At 34.3% G+C, this 13,704-nt stretch overlaps 1 protein-coding gene across 1 annotated transcript; it reads right to left on the bottom strand.

The window, feature by feature from the left end:
* Positions 1-6,048: 6,048 nt before the first annotated feature.
* Positions 6,049-8,069, bottom strand: LOC128958326 (uncharacterized). Its single transcript, XM_054304167.1, has one exon. It carries the CDS (start codon positions 7,997-7,999, stop codon positions 6,215-6,217), a length of 1,785 nt encoding a protein of 594 aa, XP_054160142.1. The 5' UTR covers positions 8,000-8,069; the 3' UTR covers positions 6,049-6,214.
* Positions 8,070-13,704: the final 5,635 nt, after the last annotated feature.

The raw sequence follows: 13,704 nt of genomic DNA, 5'->3' as shown, positions 1-13,704 counted from the left end.
ACCGTATGTTTTGAACGCACATCCGACGCCTAAAGGCGTTTTACATCCATCGGTGAAAATAGTTAATTCATCATTTTTGATCATTATCTCGTTTGTATCTTCAATTCTTTTATAAGTTATTTTATTCCTTTTAGCCGGGTGTTCTAGTTCAGTAAATTTTATACGACTTTCAAGTTCCAATTTTTGGTCTACGTTGACATCCGACTTTAACGTCCAATGTCGTTCTCTCTTAACTCTTTCTATTTCAGCCATTTCTTTTATTTTAATTACAATTGGCATAAAATTTGCTAATGCAAGTGCTGATGACGTTGACGTGGTATGAAAACATTTGCCACATCGTATGGCAAAAGCCCTCTGAAACTTCTCAAGTTTTTTCTGAACATATTTAAATTTTAACGCTCTTTCCCAGATTAGACAGCCATACAATAGACCCGGTTCAATAGCTCTCATATATATTGTTTGGACGACTTCAGATGACAAACCCCACGTTGGCTTAACAAGTCTGGTTAGATGTTTATAAACTTTCATACATTTATCAACTATATAGTGAACATGAGGTGTAAATCTCAAATCTTTGTCAATAATTATTCCCAAAAATTTTACTTTATCTGTGCACGTTAACGTGCTCCCATTCATGTCTACGTTGACGTTGTGTGTTGGTCTAGTAAATGAAATCATTTGCGTTTTTTCTGCACCAAACGTTAACTTAGCAGAATTACCCCAATCGGATATTGTTTTTAATGCAGTTTCAATATTGGTCTTCAATATATTTATATTCTTATTATACCCGACTAATATAACGTCATCAGCAAAAGCTTGAATATATATATTCTCGGGCAGTGTTATCTTTAAAAGGTCATCAATAATTACATTCCAGAATGTTGGTCCACATACCGACCCCTGGACGCATCCTTTGTTAACTGTTTTTTCTACGTATACGTTGTTATATAGTATTGACACTGACCTATCCGTGAAATAAGAGCTGATGAGTCGAAAAGTGTTTTCATCTACATTTCTACTTTTCAGTCCGCAGAGTATGAGTGGCCACCAGGCATTATCAAATGCCGCTTTGATGTCCAATGATACTGCAATTACTTTATTTTTAGCTTTTTTCTGTTTTTCAATTTCTTTCACTAGCACGTTGACAGCTTCCACTGTTGACGTTTGAGGTGTAAATCCAAATTGTTTGGTAGATAATTGATTTTCTTTATGGAGTTTCCAAATTAATCTTTTAGTAAACAATGATTCTAGAACTTTTCCCATAACAGGTAGAAGTCCAATGGGTCTATAGGACGTTAACGTATTTTCATTCCTTCCAGGCTTTGGGATCACTTTAACATGCGCCTTCTTCCACAGGAGTGGGAAATGACCAATTTCTAAACATTTGTTATATATACTTGTTATAATCAAAGGATGATACTCTGCAACCTTTAGAACAATATCTGCTGTAAGATTGTCAACTCCAGGAGCTTTTTTTGGATTCATGTTACTTATACATTCAATAAGTTCATCGTACGTAAACGTTATATCTGATTCGCAGTTAGAGTAATTTCTACATGTATTTCTTACTTGGATTTGTTCGTCTGTATCATTCAAATCGTCATCGGGATAAAAGTGGTTTATTATTGTTTCGGCTGTACATTCAGAGTTATCAGTGTAGTCGTTGTTGATTTTAAGCGTTGCATTAGGTTTTGGTTTGGGCAGATCTTTAAGAATTCTATACACATTGGACCAAACATCGTCTTTTCCTTGTTTATTTAGAAATTTGTTCCAACTTTCAATGCTATGTTTTCTTATTAAGTCAACGTACACTTTCTTTAATTTTATTAATTCATTCACAATGTAATCCGAGTGTCTTAAGAATGGGTAAATATTTATTGTACGATGTAATCTCATATAGTTCCTTTTTGCTCTTTGAATATCATTGTTCCACCAGGGGCAGATATATTTCTTACATCCCCTTATTGGTAACGTTTCGTCACAAGTTTCTCTGATTATTGAAGTAAGTAAATTGACGGCTTCTTCCAACATATTTTTATTTATAATTTTTGATACGTAATCCGTGGACATTTTATGTTGAAGTAATTTGCACTTTAACGTGTCATTAAAACGTTCCCAGTTTGCATTTTTTGTTTTGTACTTGAACGTAGACTCACTCACTGTTTTTATGTTTTCTTGTAATTTGATATTAAAACAAATGGGATTATGGTCACTTAACGTTACTAACTCATCATCCACTCTCCAATCATGAATTTTAGTTGTTAAATTATTAGTAGATATTGTGAGGTCAATTATTGATGTCAATAAATTACCACCTCTTGTTGTTTCAAATGTAGGGCAGAAACCATTATTAAGAATGTCTAGCCCTTCCGACACACAAAAATTTACCACTTTTTCACCATTAGAATCATTGATGTGTTTTCCTGTCCATAAGTGATGTTTTGCGTTAAAGTCGCCTCCTATGATAACGTGTGATTGATTTCGTCTTGCATTTGCTATTAAATTAAGAATTGGCATTATATTTGTCTTTGGCTTATTATAAACGTTTATAATTCTGATCATCGGGTTTATGTTGACTATATCCATGACAACAACGTCAGAGTTTGAAAATTTTGTTTGCATAAGGCATTTCAAGTTCTTATTTAGTATTATTATCGCAGCTCTTACTTTATCTGATGTTAAATATTGATGAACAATAAATCTACCTGGGACGTTAACGTGTCCCGTAGACGTGACATGTGGTTCTTGCACTAATATAATATCAGGTAATTCTTTAGGGTGTTCTACTTCTATGGATAATAATTCTTGAAAAGGTACGTAACTCTTTGACATATTTATTTGTACTACTTTGACGTTATCACGTCTAATCGTCTGATTTTTCGGAGCCATAGTCTGTCATATTTTCGATTTTCCTTCTCATATTTTGTACTTGTGGGCAGTTTCCGGATGTCGCAAAGTGGTCAACTGGATAAACTACGAATCCTTCCCGGTTTTTAAATTTTTCATTAATTGTATTACAATTGTGACACTTAGTATGATCTTTACTTTTTTCATGATCAAAAGTGCAGTCTTTCTTAAGGTGATTTCCAGCGCATTTAGGACATATGTCCGGTTGGCTATCTTTACAGTGTTTCGAAGTGTGACCAAAACTTAAGCATTTAAAACACTGTAAAAATGAAGAAAAATACTTGAAGTAAACTCTGTCCACGTCTACGCACAAGAACGTTTCATCTTTAAGTGTATGGAATACTGTAGGTGAAAGTTCTATGACAACGTTAAAGTAATTGTCATTTCGATGTTTGAGTCTAAAGCAGACTTTAACGTGTGACTTCGGGTCATCTGTTCCAATGATATTTCTTATCTTCGAGTTTTGGTTAACGAGGCAATTCACAATTTCATCATCTTTTAATTCAAGTTCTTTAGCCATACCTTGCAGTATAATTTTTGGGTTGTTTTTCTTTGCCACATCGGCCTTAATCTCTTTGTTGTCTTTCAATTTATTAATTATAATATCTCTTTCGGATTTACTTTTAAGATCAAGTCTATACGTATTCTTGGACAACTTACTGTGTCCAACAAATCCACAATTTATTGTTTTCGGATCTATGTTTTTCCTAAACTTTTTCATAACTTCGACGTGATTATCTGTCGGCGTTAGGGACTTGAGTACAACAGAGTACCTTTGTTCTTTTTGTACGTCTTTATCGTCCATAATACGTTGACGTTCTCTCGTTACCTTTTCTGCCGCAACATTGGCGTATGATTTAAACGTTGACGTTGACGTTTGCTTTACTTTTATCTCATTAATCTCTTTTTGCATATTTTCTTGACTTTTATGAATTTTTCTGATTTCCATAAGGAGTTCATTACAGATAGAAGTGTTTTCCATTGGATCACTCGTTTGTGATGATTGGGTCTCATTTTTTAATTGAGCTTTAACTATCAATTTTCGTATTTCATTAGCGTATCTTATCAGGCGATCCATTTCTGCGATGGCTTTTTCCTTATCACCTTGTCTCATTTTATCAGCACTTAAAGGGGTTTTAAGGAGGAGCGCTACTTCAGTCATATAATCCGCTATTTTAAGTATCCTCTCTTGAGCATCGGCTGCAACCGATGCCTCTTTTATGGCTTTTGCTACTTTTTTCCCCTGAACTGTAGAATTGAGTGAACTTTGGGATCCCATAGGTATACCTGTTTCACCACGTGACTTTGACGGTGGGACAATATCCATGTTACTATCTCCTGTTGCTGTGTCGTCAGCAATGACAACTTCAGTTGTTTTCTTAGTAGAGTCCGCTTCTTTACTCATATTCCTTCAATTAAACTTCACTTTTCGACTTTAACGTGTAAAGATCGAACGTAAAATTTTATTGATCTGAATACGTACTTATTATATAAACATAAGACGTTTACGTAAAACGTTTAAAATAAATGTTGACGTACAACGTTAACATAAAGCGCTTACTCAACGTAAGCGTAAAACGTTGTCGTAAAACGTTGACGTAAAACGTAAAATGTTAAGTAACTCACTCTGTTATAAGAAATAACAACTAAATATGTAAACACACGCTTTTGCCGATTTTGTTTCCGCTGTTATTATGGCGGTCAGGTCACGGCCGGAAAAACAGAGTATATGTTTAGATGCTCAATACGATGGACAAACTTTTGCGGGTCTTCGCCACTCTCGGGCGCGGTTATAAAGCCCGAAAAACAGACCCACTTTTCCACTGTATTATTACTGTATGTATATGTCCTCAGTCGGTAAACAGCGATTCCAAGGCTTCTCCTACAAAGCTGTTTCGGTCAATTGTTTGGCGGCGATACTCATCGGCCAACCTGTTGTGGACGGACTATCCAGGCACGGGTAATCAAACCTCGGCACAAATTAATATGTTAATACAATGTTATATACAGTACTTTTAAGGCACAAAACAAAAACTGGCCGCAATTTGCGGCGGGTTCGGCGGATCCGAAATTTTCTTTCAACACCGTGTTTAGGAAGTGTTCCGACACACGATCCGACACATCAAACGCGTCCAAACGATGATCGGTGTCCAACTTTGCGGTACAACTCGGGAGCAAATTTTAGACGTCTACTCACGTAGGACGTCAACGTTGGTGGGTTAGGTTAGGTTAGGTTAGGTTAGGTTAGGTTAGGTTAGGTTAGGTTAGGTTAGGTTAGGTTAGGTTAGGTTAGGTTAGGTTAGGTTAGGTTAGGTTAGGTTAGGTTAGGTTTTTTTTTTTTTTTTATAATTTGCATAAACGTTTTATTAGTTTTCATTTAATGTTTACAATTAATTGTAATAATTCTTATAAGTTTAAGTTTAAAGTGATATTATAAAATAAACATATAGTAATAATAAATCATAGTATAATATAAACGTATAATATAAAGTAAAATAATACTTAAAGTATTACAAACAATATAATTTTACAAAATCAAAGTATAATATAAACGTGTAATTATAAAGTAAAATAATAGTTAAAGTATAATAAACAATATTGTATTACAAAATCAAAGTATAATTATAAAGTATGTTATTGTCGTATAATTTATAAGTAATAAAAATATTATATAAACAAAGTATTTTTATGTAATATAATTTTGAAGTAGAATAAGGCAGTTTCACGTTGACGTATCCATAGACGTGCGCATTATGCGGTGAGATGTTATGTTGAAATTCAATGTGGGTATCGTACGTCAACTTTATATTAATGTTGTATTGATATGTATGGGTGAATATAACGTCGAAATAATACGTATACATTTAAATGATAATAATTAGATATAAATCTTTGGTTATATAAATATAATGTTATCAAAATTTTCTGAATATAATGACGTATCAAAGTTATAATAATAATAATAGACTACAAAATATTATAACATTAGTAATAGTTAATACATATGGCAATTTATAACGTTTCAGTATTATTATAATTATATAAAATAGGAAAATATTCAATTTTAGATCATATTGAGATCATTTAGTAATAATATTAATATTTGTTAACATTTTCTCTTGACTATTAGAGTCACCGGTTATATTATAATACTAAATTACTTAAACAAAGATTATTATGAGTTTAATAATTATATAAGGCATAAAATAGATCATTTGATTATTTACCGTGGCACGTCAACGTGCAACTTACACGTCTCACTTATTGAGAAAATGTTACCGTGATCTCTTTGTTGATTTGTCAATAGTTATACGTCGTCGTCCGACGATCCGACGTTGATCTTTAAATTCTTCGATTCCAACTTAGGTTTTTTGGTTTTTGATCTCCTAATCGATTCCAGCTCTGAGACTTCTTTATCTCCTTTTTCATCTCTGGCATCTCTTTTCAGTCTTCTCGAGTAAATCTTTTGCCATACCACCATTTCTTCATCTCTTTCGTACAATGCTTTGGCTTTAAATTTGTCGGCGGGGATTGTTTTATAATTGGTGGGCTTTCCGACATACGGTACTTCTCTATGAAATCTTGCATAATGGGATTTCATAGTACAACTGGTCGAGAGGTAATAAAAGGGGCAGGCAAATTCCTCCCCTTTTGTTTCACCGGGTTTTGGATCCTCCATCAGTTTGCCAATGCAAACATGAAGTGTGATGTCCCTTCCTTGATATGGATGACTTTTGTGAGGTTTTCCTTCTTCTTTGGTATTATGGCTTGTCTTATGGGTCGCAATATCAGTGTTCTTCGGAATTTTTGACGTTGACATACTAAGTCTATTCGATTTTTTGTCGTTTACGTGCGACGTTGAAGTGCTGGACTTGCCGATACTTGACTTTGATACGTTGCCGTGGGACGCCGAAGTACTAGGTTTGGTTATACTTTTATGTAATACGTTGCCGTGAGACTTCGACATTTTATTTAACTTTTCAACCATTTTTGTTGTTGTCTTCGGAGTATCATTATTTCCTGAAATCAATTCATCTTCTTCTTCAATAATGTTGTTGTCCGTCATTTTTTCGAGGTTGGCTTTTGCCTCAGCCAGGACCACAGCAGAATTACTGGGGCCAACATTAACCCACTTCGCCTCGTACGTCGGTACTGTGACAAAATCGTCGAGAACCATATCGTGTCTGAATTTAGAAAATTTGGCGGCCTCTCCTCTCATCTTCTTAATAGCTTCATTTGTAGCGTCTCTGACGTCTGCAGCCGACGTGAGGGCATCAATAACTACAGCAAAGTCTTTGTGTTTATTAATAATATTATTCAGGGCTTCCAGCAGATCAGCGTTGATATTCTCCGTAAACTTGAGACGTGCTTCAATTTCTTTGGTATACTTCGTTAGTTCTTTACATCTTCTATAATAATCGGTGTCCACTAAAGCTATGCTGGTCTTGAGCTCACTTTCATTATCAATCCGACGGGTATTTCTGACTTCATTCATTTCTTTCTGTCTTCGAATGATTTCATTCAATTTTTCTTCGATTGTGCCGCTTTTCGCGACACTAGAGAGCGGAGTAATATTTGTCTCCATCGATAAGCAAGACGTTGACGGCACATGAAGATTATCAACGTCTTTAATTAACACTGAAGTGGACGTTGAAGTAATACGTGAACTAATCATGTTAACGTCTTTATTAGCCGTTGACTTAAGAGGAATATCTGTATTATCCACTCTTTCATTCATTACATTGACTTCCTGTGGTGTTTTATTGTCTACTATCTTCAGTTTTACCACTCTATTATCATCCACCGCGATATCAGTTGGTAAGCTGTGGTCTGTAATGCCTTCGATGGTTGTTCCTCTTTTGTTGCCATCATATGCAATGCCCGTCAAATCACTTTCGTGTTTCACTTCCTTTTCTTCAACCGTCTCCTCATTGATTGACTTGTTATCAGAGTCCTCACCTCTATCTCCCTCTTTTTCATCAATAATGAGATCAGTTTCGGTTGATGTCGATTGTGAAGACATATCAAAATTAGACGGCATGTGTGGTACGGCGTTTAAAAGGCGATTAGTTTCCTCCTCCGAATCCGACATGTCTTGAAGGTGTTATATCACTACACGGTTTTAAGATAATGATTATTAAGATAATGATACGAAATGGTTATTAATATCCACAAAGTTGTTGTTTATGTGTTTAAAGTCAATTGTTAATTAAAAACACGTTTTGGCGGCAGTAAAAACAAAATGTCTTCTTTAATTGGTTTTAAGGTTCACAGATGGCTGCATCTTCCTGTAACTTATTAGTATAACTACAACATAATACTTGCACGTATTATGCAAACATTACATGTGTTCGTAGCACTTTGACATTTAATGTCGTTATAAATAAACACTTTTTTAATTGGTTTTAATAGTTTTAATTGTTATGTCATTAATTAATTATAATTAATTATTCCTTTTATCTCTTACCTATACTTATTTCTCATAACAAAATATTCAATTTTGATTACAATAAAACATCACTACCGCATCACGTGTTCACCACAATAATAGATTTAATTAATTAATTTTGGTTCTCGGGTGTTGTAGGAATGTTGGCATAGACGGCCGCCATGATTCGGGCCCGTCTAGCATCGCACTTGGTTTTATTATTTTTAGCCGCCGAAGCTCGGCCCGAATAGTTAATATTTCTCATTATACTTATGTATTCACTTGTTATTGTTGTGATCACAATGTGCACTAAACCAGAGAAGTAAACTGAATGACTAACCCTTTGTTTCGTATAAATTGCTAATAATTTCGGTATTTGCAGACTTTAACCCTTTCCGTTGAGTCCAATTTATTTTTATATTTGAAATTCAGGTATGTTTCAAATCAATATGTTTTCTTATGTCTTATTCTTAAGGTATCGAATTTCTTTTCCGTTTGAATTTCATGATATTGCGTAATGGTAAAAATTCCAAACCGTGATATTTCCACGTGCACGTCAAGATAATAATTATCCGTATTATTTGAACGTTTACTTTCAATTTATATGTATATAATATTATGCTATGTCATATATTAATATATAATATCACTAACTCACTAACTAAATGTTAAAAGTTTTAGCCCCGCAATGGGAAGCGGGGTCATATATATTTCAAAATATTTGATGCGATTTATAAATTATATAGCGTTGTTGTTATCATTATAATTCTTTAATTTGTTAACAATCACCTTGATATAATCCAGAAATATATCCATTGTCTCTTTTTTCTTTATTATAATATCAAAGTTTTCAAGACTTGTATCGTATACGTTTAGTTTCAACTTTGACATTTCACGTTCGAGTACAAAGTAATGGCAGTAGAATAATAAATGTTCTATACTCTGTACGGTGACTTTGTCGCACCCGCATATATTACTCTCTTTGATTTTAAATCTGTACAGATATTGAAGTGAATACGAGTGTCCAGAAAGAATTTGAGATAATTCAAAATTAGGCAGAGATACTTTATGTAACTGTAGTATATGATCTATTGATGGTAAAAATTTCTTAGTAAGTCTACCAGTCAATGAGTTATTATATTGTTCATTCCATATCTTAATGGACTCCGCCTTTATTTTTTTCTTAATTGTATTTAAGGATACGTAGTTATATTGAATAGGTAAACTAAGTTCGGCTGCCATTTTAGCCATAGAATCGGCTTCATCATTGCCCTCAATTCCCGTATGTCCCCTTACTAAATGAAGTTTCACGTTGACGTTACACGTTCTGATTTCTTTAATGTTTTTATGAATTCTATTAATAATGGGATTTGTGTTGCTCCTCTGTTTAAGTGCTAACAGTCCTGATAAGGAATCCGTGTACAAATTTATTACTTTAGTATTAACTGTTTTACCAAACTCTAACGCTTTATCCATCGCGACCAGCTCTGCCTGAAAAACTGTACATTCCGTTGATAACTTGATAAGCTTGTCACGCTGTCGTGCTCCATATGTTTTAAAAGAGCAACCAACACCTGCATTTGTTTTACAACCATCAGTAAAGATATTAAGTTCATCAGGCAAAGTTATTATTTCTTTTGGGTCTTCTATTCTTATAAAATCAACGTCAATTCTTTCCGCTGGGTGTTCCAGTTCCGTGAATTTCGCACGTCCTTCGAGATAGTATATTTGATTCGTCCCTTCATCAGACGTAAACGTAGACGTCCAATGTCTTTCTCTTTTCAACCTTTCTATTTTGGCAATTTCATGTATTTTTATATCGATTGGCATAAAGTTTGCTATCACAAGTGCTGATGTCGTTGACGTTGTATGAAAGCATTTACCGCATCTGATGGCAAATGCCCTTTGAAATTTTTCAAGTTTTTTCCTTATATATTTATATTTCAAAGCCTTTTCCCATATCATGCATCCGTACAACAAACCGGGTTCTATTGCTCTCTTATAAATAGTTTGGACGACCTCCGATGACAGGCCCCACGTGGGTTTTACAAGTCTCGTCAAATGTTTATATACTTTCATACATTTGTCCGTAATGTAATGAACATGTGCTGTGAATTTTAAGTCTTTATCAATAATAATGCCTAAAAGTTTTATTTTGTCATTGCACGTTAACGTAATACCAGACATCTCAACGTTGAAGTTATGCGTAGGTTTTGTAAAAGATATTAATTGCGTTTTTTCAGCGCCAAACACCAGTTTTGCTGAGTTACCCCAGTTTGAAATAATTTGAAGGGTAGTCTCAATGTTGTTTTTCAAAATATGTTTGTCTTTATGATGTCCCAGCAAGATAACATCATCAGCAAATGCCTGTATGTGAATACCTTCTGGGAATGGTATGTTTAATAATTCATCAATTATAACGTTCCAGAATGTCGGTCCGCAGACCGATCCCTGAACACATCCTTTGGTAACAGTTTTTTTGACCGTGACATCATTATATTTCATGCAGACTTTTCTATTGGAGAAGTAGGAGTTGATTAACTGGAAAGTGTTTTGTCCAATTTCTTTTGCTTTAAGCCCGTTTAAGATGAGTGGCCACCAGGCGTTATCAAACGCCGCTTTGATATCAAGAGAGACCGCTATAACTTTCATTTTCTTTTTCTTTTGTTTCTCTATTTCTTTAAGTAGTACGTTGACAGCTTCCACTGTTGACGTTTGGGGCGTAAAGCCAAATTGTTTAGTTGAGAATCTGCCTTCTTTATGCAGTTGCCATATAAGTCTTTTAGTAAAAAGAGATTCTAATAACTTTCCCATGACAGGTAGAAGTCCTATGGGTCGATATGACGTTAACGTATGCTCATTTCTCCCTGGCTTTGGAATGATTTTAACATACGCTTGTTTCCATTGACGCGGGAAATGCCCAATATCAAGACATTTATTGTATAAGTTTGTAATAATATAAGGATGATATTCAGCAAATTTTCTAATGATGTCTGCAGTCAAATTATCCAAACCAGGGGCTTTCTTTCCATTCATATTATTTATACATTCCATGATTTCATCATACGTGAACTTTACATCTGACTTGTGAGACGAATAGTTTCTACATGTATTTCTTATGTTAGTTTGTTCATGTGTATCAATCATGTCGTCATCTGGATAAAAATGGTTTATTATTGCTTCAGCTGTGCATTCAGAATTATTTGTGTAATCATTATTAATTTTAATAGTGGCGTTGGGTTTCGGTTTAGGTAAGTCTTTAAGAATTCTGTATACATTTGACCAAACGTCATCCTTTCCCTGCTTTTGTAAAAAGGAATTCCAACTATCAATACTATATTTCTTTATTAAGTCCACGTATGTTTTTTTTAATTTTATTAATTCATTTACAATATACTCTGAATGTCTCAGGAAAGGGTAAACATAGATTGTTCTATGCAGTCTCATATAGTTTCTTTTTGCTCTTTGAATTTCATCATTCCACCAGGGGCAAACATATTTTTTGCACCCCCGTATAGGTAAAGTTTCGTCACATGTTTCTTTAAGTATTTCCGTGAGCAAATTAACTGCTACTTCCAACGTATTTTCGTCTGTAATTTTTGAGACGTAATCATCAGTCATGTTATGTTGAAGTAATTTGTACGTCAACGTATTATTAAAACGTTCCCAATTAGCATTGTGGGTCTTATATTTAAACGTTGTATCACTCATTATTCTAATGTTCTCCTGGAGTTTAATATTGAAACAAATAGGGTTATGGTCGCTTAACGTAATCAACTCTTCGTCTACTCTCCAGTCGTATATCTTTGTTGACAGGTTATTAGAGGATAAAGTTAAGTCAATTATTGACGTCAATACATTTCCATCTCTTGTAGTTTTAAACGTAGGACAATACCCCGTATTTAAAATGTCAAGTCCTTCTGATACACAGAAGTTAACGATTTTGGTGCCGTTGGAGTCATTAACGTGCTTTCCTGTCCATACATGATGTTTGGAGTTAAAGTCTCCACCTATTATGACATGCGATTGGTTACGACTAGCATTGGCTATCAAATCAAGTGTAGGCATAATATTTGTTTTTGGTTTGTTGTAAATATTTATAATTCTAATTTTTGGTTTAGTGTTGACAACGTCTATGACAACGACATCCGAATTTGAAAGCTTTGTTTGCATGAGGCATTTTAGGTTTTTATTTAATATGATTATCGCTGCTCTTACTTTACCTGACGTTAGATTTTGATGTACAACATACCTCCTTGGGACGTTAACGTGTCCCGTAGGCGTAAGATGTGGTTCTTGTACTAAAATAATATCTGGCAATTTTTCAGGATGTTCAACTTCTATGGACAATAATTCTTGAAACGGTACGTAACTTTTTGACATATTAATCTGAACTACTTTGATGTTGTCACATCTATTCATCTGATTTTTCAGATCCATAATCGGTCATTTCTTCAATTTTCCTTCTCATATTTTGCACTTGTGGGCAGTTGCCCGATGTCGCGAAGTGATCCACTGGGTAGACCACAAATCCTTCACGGTTTTTAAATTTCTCATTTATTGTGTGACAGTTATGACACTTTGTATGGTCTTTGCAGTTTTCGTGATCAAAGACGCAATCTTTCTTGAGATGATTTCCAGCACACTTCGGGCAGATGTCAGGTTGATTTTCTTTACAGTGTTTTGACGTATGGCCAAAACTCAGGCACTTAAAACATTGTACGAATGACGAGAAATATTTAAAGTACACTCTATCTACGTCTATACATAGAAAGGTGTCGTTTCTAATCGTATGGAAAACTATAGGTGAAAGTTCTACTACCACGTTAAAAAGATTGTCATTTCTATGTCTAAGTCTAAAGCAGACTTTGACGTGCGATTTTGCATCTTCTGTCCCAATAACATTTCTGATCTTTGAATTTTGATTAACAAGACAGTTCACTATTTCTTCATCTTTGAGATCAAGTTCTTTGGCCATGCCTTGTAGTATAATTTTCGGATTATTCTTCTTGGCCTCATCCGCTTTGATCTCTTTATTTCCTTTCAATTTATCTAAGATTATATCTCTTTCTGCCTTACTTTTCAAGTCGATTCTATACGTATTCTTCGACAGTTTACTATGTCCTACAAATCCACAATTGATTGTTTTCGGATCGATATTTCTTCGGAATTTTTTCATAACGTCAACGTGATTATCAGTCGGTGTGAGGGATTTCAATACCACAGAAAACTTTTGTTGATTTTGTTTTTGTACTTCTTTATCCTCCGTAATACGTTTACGTTCTCTTAATAGATTTTCTGACGTGACGTTAGCGTATGATTTGGCCGTTGACGTTGACGTTTGTTTTATTTTAATCTCATTAATTTCT

This window comes from Oppia nitens, unplaced genomic scaffold (genome assembly GCF_028296485.1).
Source record: "Oppia nitens isolate AA-2021 unplaced genomic scaffold, nextdenovo-longstitch-racon4-pilon3 scaffold3_pilon_pilon_pilon, whole genome shotgun sequence".
NCBI lineage: Eukaryota > Metazoa > Arthropoda > Arachnida > Sarcoptiformes > Oppiidae > Oppia > Oppia nitens.
Note: the sequence above shows the minus strand (reverse complement) of the source record. Positions and strands in the feature narration are given on the sequence as shown.